At 35.3% G+C, this 6,818-nt stretch overlaps 1 protein-coding gene across 1 annotated transcript in view; it reads left to right on the top strand.

Moving 5' to 3' along the window:
• LOC107603223 (janus kinase and microtubule-interacting protein 2-like) overlaps window positions 1-2,946 on the top strand; it is an 18,051-nt gene extending 15,105 nt beyond the window's left edge. Inside the window, exons 13-16 of the mRNA XM_016295965.1 lie at window positions 255-323; window positions 1,104-1,307; window positions 2,653-2,718; window positions 2,872-2,946. Of these exons, the coding sequence (XP_016151451.1) occupies window positions 255-323; window positions 1,104-1,307; window positions 2,653-2,718; window positions 2,872-2,922 (390 nt within the window). The 3' untranslated portion in view covers window positions 2,923-2,946. The remainder of the gene's footprint in view (window positions 1-254; window positions 324-1,103; window positions 1,308-2,652; window positions 2,719-2,871) is intronic.
• The last annotated feature ends 3,872 nt before the right edge of the window (window positions 2,947-6,818 follow it).

Here is a 6,818-nt window from a genome sequence, read left to right as displayed (position 1 = left end):
CTTGGTCTCGACAGATTCTGGTCTTGGTCTTGTCTTGTCTTGGTCTCGACAGATTCTGGTCTTGGTCTTGACTTGGTCTCAGTTTAGGTGGTCTCTTGACTGCAACACTAGTCATGACTTTAGAAGTGTCACAGTACTAATATATACTATATTTACTTCACATGCTTTTCTCACTCTGATAGTGAAGGAGCGTAATGATTATTTGCGATGTAGACAGATGTTTGTCAGTAACCAGCATGTGTGTTGTGATTTAGTGGATACAGCAGATTGAAGGCACAGAAGCAGCTCTGCATCAGAAGATGATGGACCTGGAGCTCGAGATGGTACAAACAACAAGCCCTATTTTTACACATTATTTGTACACTACCTGACACATTTTAGAATAATTTTGTGTTTATTTAATTACAACAAAGCTTTAAAGAAAGCACTTTTGTCAAAAATGCATTTGCCAGACACTTGTCACCTGCTTTTCCTAGAAATCTTTTGTAACAATGTCCACTTCCGTTCAAAAGTTTTTATTTTTTTATTATTGAAATAAATTAATACTTGTATTCAGCAAGGATAGATAAAAAGTAATAGAAAAGACATCTTACTGATCGCAAACTTCTGAACGGCAGTTTAAGTAAACAATTAAACACAAAATACTGATTCCTAGAAGGCAGCTTTGAGCCAAGACCAACAAACAAGTTCAAACGAAACAAACATTTAAGGGATAATGTACAGTCTTGTGATGTACAGGCACATAAATTCAAGACAGGGTCATAAAATATATAGATCTGAGAAGAAATCATATATCTTACCTGTTTATTATCTTATAATCCATTACAGCGTACAGAACAATCATTCTTTTTTTTGCAGTGTAGGCATCAATTTGCTCTTCGATTTTCATGTGCTTCCAAAAGTATTTTGGCAATACTTTTTGTGTGTGTGTGTGTGTGTTTGCGTATGTGTGTGTGTGCGTGTGCGTGTGCGTGTGCGTGTGTTTGTGTTTGTGTGTGTGTTTGTGTGTGTGTTTGTGTGTGTGTTTGTGTGTGTTTTTGTGTGTGTGTGTGTGTGTGTGTTTTTGTGTGTGTGTTGTGTGTGTGTGTGTGTGTGTGTAACAGCAAATCCAGGAGCTGGAGGCGACCCTGTACAATGCACTGCAGCAAGATAAAGTCATCAAATACGGAGAACCCCTGGACGAGCTGCAGAAGGACGAGTTACGCGCAGCTGTGGAGAAACTGCGCAGACAGATGCTGCGTAAGAGCCGAGAATATGACTGTCAGGTGCTGCAGGAGAGGATGGAGCTGCTCCATCAGGCCCATCAGGTGCCGCTCACATCATACTTTTATGCATGTAGTATGTGTTTCATGTAACCAAACATAAAACATAAGATAAAGTAATAAAAAAGAAGAGACTTTGTCTTTTATATTTCAAATCCATGCCAGAGAAGGCATCCTCATGATGGAAGAATTTGAAAAGTCATATTATTATTTTGATTTTTTTGTTTAATGTTAAGATGGGCAATGTTGGGGAAAGTTACTTTTAAAAGTAATGCATTACAATATTGAGTTACAACTAATTACGTTACATTTTATGGAAAGTGATGCATTGTTACTCTTGCTTTACTTTTTCTCATCTGGGCTGAGCTTGCTTATTTGTTTTTAATATAAAAAAAAATAATTTCTCTCAACATGGGAAATCAAAGTTTTCAAAACAAACTTGTGTGTTACTTTACTATTTACTTGGAAAAAGTAATCTGGTTATGTAACTCGCATTACTTGTAATGTGTTTCCTCCAACACTGAAGCACGTGACAAATGGCTTGGCTCAAATATGATACTACATGCTTTTGAGGAACATTTATTTGTTCATCTCTCAATCATCATTGTATTTCATCACATTATATATTTTGCCCCCACATTAAAAGCTATAGATGTTAAAACTAAGCATTATGTATCAACTTACTAAGACAGAAGAAGATAAGAAGATAAAGAGTGAAAACTGATATTTATATACATTTTATGTAAATGGTGTATATATATATATATATATATATAAATCATTGATTTACATTACAAGCTATCAGTATTTCATCTTACTTTTGGTTGTATAAATTAAAATATCTGCACCAAATTGCATATTTTTGCTCCGTTTGCGCCTCTGAATTGTTACTGTTAACTAAAACTAAAACCATAAAAACCTTACTTGGAATAAAAATAAATGTTAACTAGTTAAAAAAATATATAATAATAATAACAATAATAATAAAAGTGACTAAAACTTTAACCTGAAATAAGAAAATATAAAAATAAAATAGAATTAAAAATATTAACAAAAAATTATAATAAAATAACAATGCTCTGAATAAATGAAAATGTTTTTTCCTTCTGGAGTCTGAGCTCGATATCTCACTGTCATACAATGAGCCAAAAAGCCTGATGCATCAAATATGATATAACGTAAAACACATACTATTTAAATGTCACATTTCTATGCTATTTACTGTATGTTAATCTTCTGGGGATTTAACTGGTGGTCTTAGACTGTATTTATAAATGAGATTTAATATTAATAAGCGCTGTAATTGTACTGTACCGTAATCAATGATTTCAAACCTGTTTGCAGCAATGACATAATAAACAATCTGTGACGTGTGTTTCTCTCAACGCAGAGGATCAGAGACCTGGAGGACAAGACTGACATTCAGAGGAGACAGATTAAAGATCTAGAGGAGAAGGTAAGACCGATTATATCTCAGTTGCTGCTACACTCTACTGAAAATGTTTCCTTAATGTCTCCCATTTTTTGTTCTGAAATGGATGTTGAGCATTTTCCTATGTGCTGGCTGCAACCATAATTAATACATTTCTCGAATCTTTCTTTCTTTCAGTTTTTATTTCTCTTTTTATTCTTCTCTCTTGCCTTCATTCTTTGGCCTTGATGTCCGTGACATCTCCTGCGGAGGTGAGTGAAGGATCTTTTCTGCTTCCTTCTATACTTTCTGATCTCGTGTTTTAAAGCGTTTTGAGGAAAATGTCATAATCCATTCCGAAAGGTACGGTTTAGAGCTTGACTTAGACTAAACTATTGTTTTAGGGGTTTATGAGTCACTACATGATGATAATATGATTATAGTGATGAGTACATAATAGCACATACAAGCTTTACATGAATCATGACATTTATTGTGTTATTGAAAGAGAACTCCCCCTCAGGCCGTCCAAGATTAGGATGAGTTTGTTTCTTCATCAGATTTGGGGAAATGTAGCACTGCATCAGTGTCTCAGCAATGGATGCTCTGCATTTGGAAAATAAATGGAGTGAAGTTTTATTGCTTAAACTGTTCTTATTTAAACTATTGTACCACATGACAGTTTAAAATTTATTTTTGCATAAACTGTCGCACCATGCGCATTTATGCAAGTAAAAGCATTCACATGCAACAGTTTATGAAAGTTAAACTGTTCTTGTGTAAATTGTTGTACCACGTATCACATGCAACAGAACATTTTTATTCTTAAATGTTGCACCGTGTGAGAGTTTATGCGGATGAAACTATTCTTTAGTAAACAGTCACATCATGCAAGAGTTTCAAAAGTAAAACTATTCTTCTTGAAACTGTCACTTAAAGGCCCTACATAAGAACGGTTTTACAGATAATTTCCACAATTCTGCTTGTGGTTCACGAATGAGGCCCGTTGTCCAATAATATTCCCTGTCTATGATGAGCAGCAGTACCTCTTTCTGACTGCAGTGTAATATATATGTTTGTTGATATGTACATGTGTCTCTATTTCCTCTGATGTGAATACACTTCTCTTCCTGCAGCTTGAGCAGCAGTCACTTTGCAGTTTAGAATTTATTCATGACTATAAATTACGGCGTTTATTGTGGTGACGGCTGCAGATGAAATTTTTCCGCCTTCCTCGACTGTCCCTGTATTTACTCATCTCTTCCCTGAGCCTCGTTCTTTTCTACTCTTTCAAATGAACAGCTGTAGCATACCAGCAGGACTTTCACTAACTGGTTTGTACTGAATGATCTTTCTAACTCCCTTTAATTGGCTGTCTCTGGCTTGTAAATATGTTTTTGGGGCATTCTGTATACCAGGTTTGGCTTCATTTCATTAAAGTCTAAATACCTCCTCAGAAATACGATAATCTTTCTTTTTTTCCACCTTTGGACATGTTAAGAACCAGTGCTGGGAAATTTACTTTTAAAAGTAATGCATTGAAATAATGCGTTACTCCATAAGAAAGTAACTAATTGCGTCACTTTTTATGAAAAGCATTATGTTACTTTTGCGTTACTTTTCGCACTTCACTCCCAATTTCTCTCAACACAGGACAGGAAAGCTGTCAGTCAGTCAATTAAAAGTAATACATTACATTACTAGTTACTTGAAAAAGTAATCTGATTACATAACTCGCGTTACTTGTAATGCATTACCCTCAGCACTGCTGAGAACATGCTTCTTTCTACACGTTTGATTGGAGTCACAATAGAATTATATGTTTGTTAAACCAAATTTATTTTATTCCGAAACATTATAATGTAGTGCCACAATATATAGAATTTAGCCGTCTATATTAAATAATAATTATGTATTATATTTTGTAAAATGTTTATATTAAAGATATTGCGCATGATTAAAATTACCACGATCTACATAGTAGCCTACTATGGATGAACAATTGTGAATGTTAGTAAGCAAATAAAATACTAGAATCAAAGGCTATTGTGTCTCGGTTGCACACTCAGACATTTCTATCTATAATAATGTGGGTTTTACACTTATTCTTACACAGTTGTTAATATAAGTGAATTGGATGACTAACAATTTTCTGTATAAAAAGTGATGACTAAAGTTATGCTTCTCAGCTCTGCAACACTCAATAACTATTGATGACTCTGTAATGGAGGATTTTTAAAGGAAAATGAAGAATCACAGTCATTTTTATTCTTTTTAGATGTTTGGCCCCCATCTGCAAAAACACAGTTAAAAAGTTTACTTCCAATTGCGATTCACGAGGCCCAAATTTTTAAATCTTATCTTAAAATGTATTTGGGCTGCATTTAGTATGTGTGCAATTTTATTTTCTGCTGGTTTGTGTATTTAAATTAGTTTTTATTGTAAAGGATGTTACTTTGTACAGTGCTTTGAGAAGCTTCCTTTAAAGGCACTATATGAAATAAAGTTTTTTATAGCGTCTCGTTTTCAGTGGAGAGCTGACGACGTCCTGCAACATGAGCAACAATGACCACTGATGTGTTCAGCGACCTGAGAAAGTCTGTAAACACATACATTGATATAATAAAATCATACATGTAAAAAAAAACTGTCGGCTTATGCTATGTACAATTAAAATCCGAAGACAACACATATGTTTTAAAAGTGGATATACAGAAGTTGGAGCTGCTCCAACATGAAAAAGTAAATAGTTCCAAAGCTTGGGTGCAACTTTAGCCCAGACATAATGATGCCTGTTTTGTTTTCATTGAACCTTAGGAAATGTAAGGACATCCAGAATTTAGACAAGATCAAAAAGGAATTAAATTATTCCTATTATTGAAGTATTTTTTTTAAATATTAGATAAATCTGCATGTCATTGGTATACTAAGGTATAATTCTTTCATGTTTCTAAAGAATAGATCCCATTTGGGAGCATATAAAGGGAAAACAAAAGTTGGCCAAGAATAAACCCTTGGGGGACCCCACAGGTAAGAAGAGCTGAGCTCTATAAAACCTGACCAAGATTGACTGTAAAATATCTAATTGACAAACAGGACTTAAACCACTGAAGAGCCACTCGTTGAATTCTCAAGACATGCGCACACGATTCTTTGATCTACTGTATCAAATGCCACTTTAAGTTCTAACAACACGAGGACTGCAGAGTCTCTAGAATCAACAGTTATTAAACTTATTATTGTCTTCCAAACAGTTCCACTTTCAACTCATCAGTCCACAAAACATTCCCCAAGAAGTTTGAGGATTATCAAGGTATGTTTCGGCACAATTCAGTCGAGCATTAAAGTTCTTCTGGGTTAGGGTTTCACCTCGCCACTATTACATGAATGTCATTTTTGTGTTTCAGTGTCTTTCAGACAGCGGAGTCATGGACAGTGACCTTGACTGATGCAAGAGAGGTCTGCATAGTTCCTTCAGTGCCATCCTTGGGACTTTGTGACTTCCTGGATGAGTCCACGCTATATGCTCTTGGTGGAGTTTTGGAAGGTCAACCACTTCTTGGAAGGTTTGACACTGTGCCAGTTTTTTTTTTTTCCATTTGGGGATAATGGATCTCACTATGGTTCTTTGTAGTCCAAGTGCCTTTGAAATAGCTTTGTAACCCTTCCCAGAGTGATGTATTTCATCTTGTATTACATGTATTTATTACATCTTCTTTATAATTTCTAGACTTACTTTGACCTTTGGTACCTTCAAGGGATCATTGGATGCGACATGCACTTTTACAAGTTGTTTGAACTGAAATGTGTGTAGGCAGTGTGTGTACACAACCACCCTATAATGATAAAAATCCACCCAGTGTTTTTTTTTAAAATCTACTAAAATCATTACCCCTTTCTCAACTCAAGCCATTCTCAGCTTCTTGTCTGTGTGACATCACACAGACCTAGGCCCCCCCATGATTGTTTGATTGACAGTAGCGTCTCAGAACAGACTGGACTGGTGTCTTACCTTAGACCCGCACTGAGTGATTGTCATCAGTCCGCCTTCTGCTGGAGCAGATGTAGACAAGAATGACTCCTAAGCGATTGAGGTGTTCTGTTGTTGGATGTAATAATGAACATAGCAGTCGTCATTTACTCCC

The sequence above is a fragment of the Sinocyclocheilus grahami genome, unplaced genomic scaffold (genome assembly GCF_001515645.1).
Source record: "Sinocyclocheilus grahami isolate Dianchi unplaced genomic scaffold, SAMN03320097.WGS_v1.1 scaffold343.1, whole genome shotgun sequence".
Taxonomy (NCBI): Eukaryota; Metazoa; Chordata; class Actinopteri; order Cypriniformes; family Cyprinidae; genus Sinocyclocheilus; species Sinocyclocheilus grahami.
Note: the sequence above shows the minus strand (reverse complement) of the source record. Positions and strands in the feature narration are given on the sequence as shown.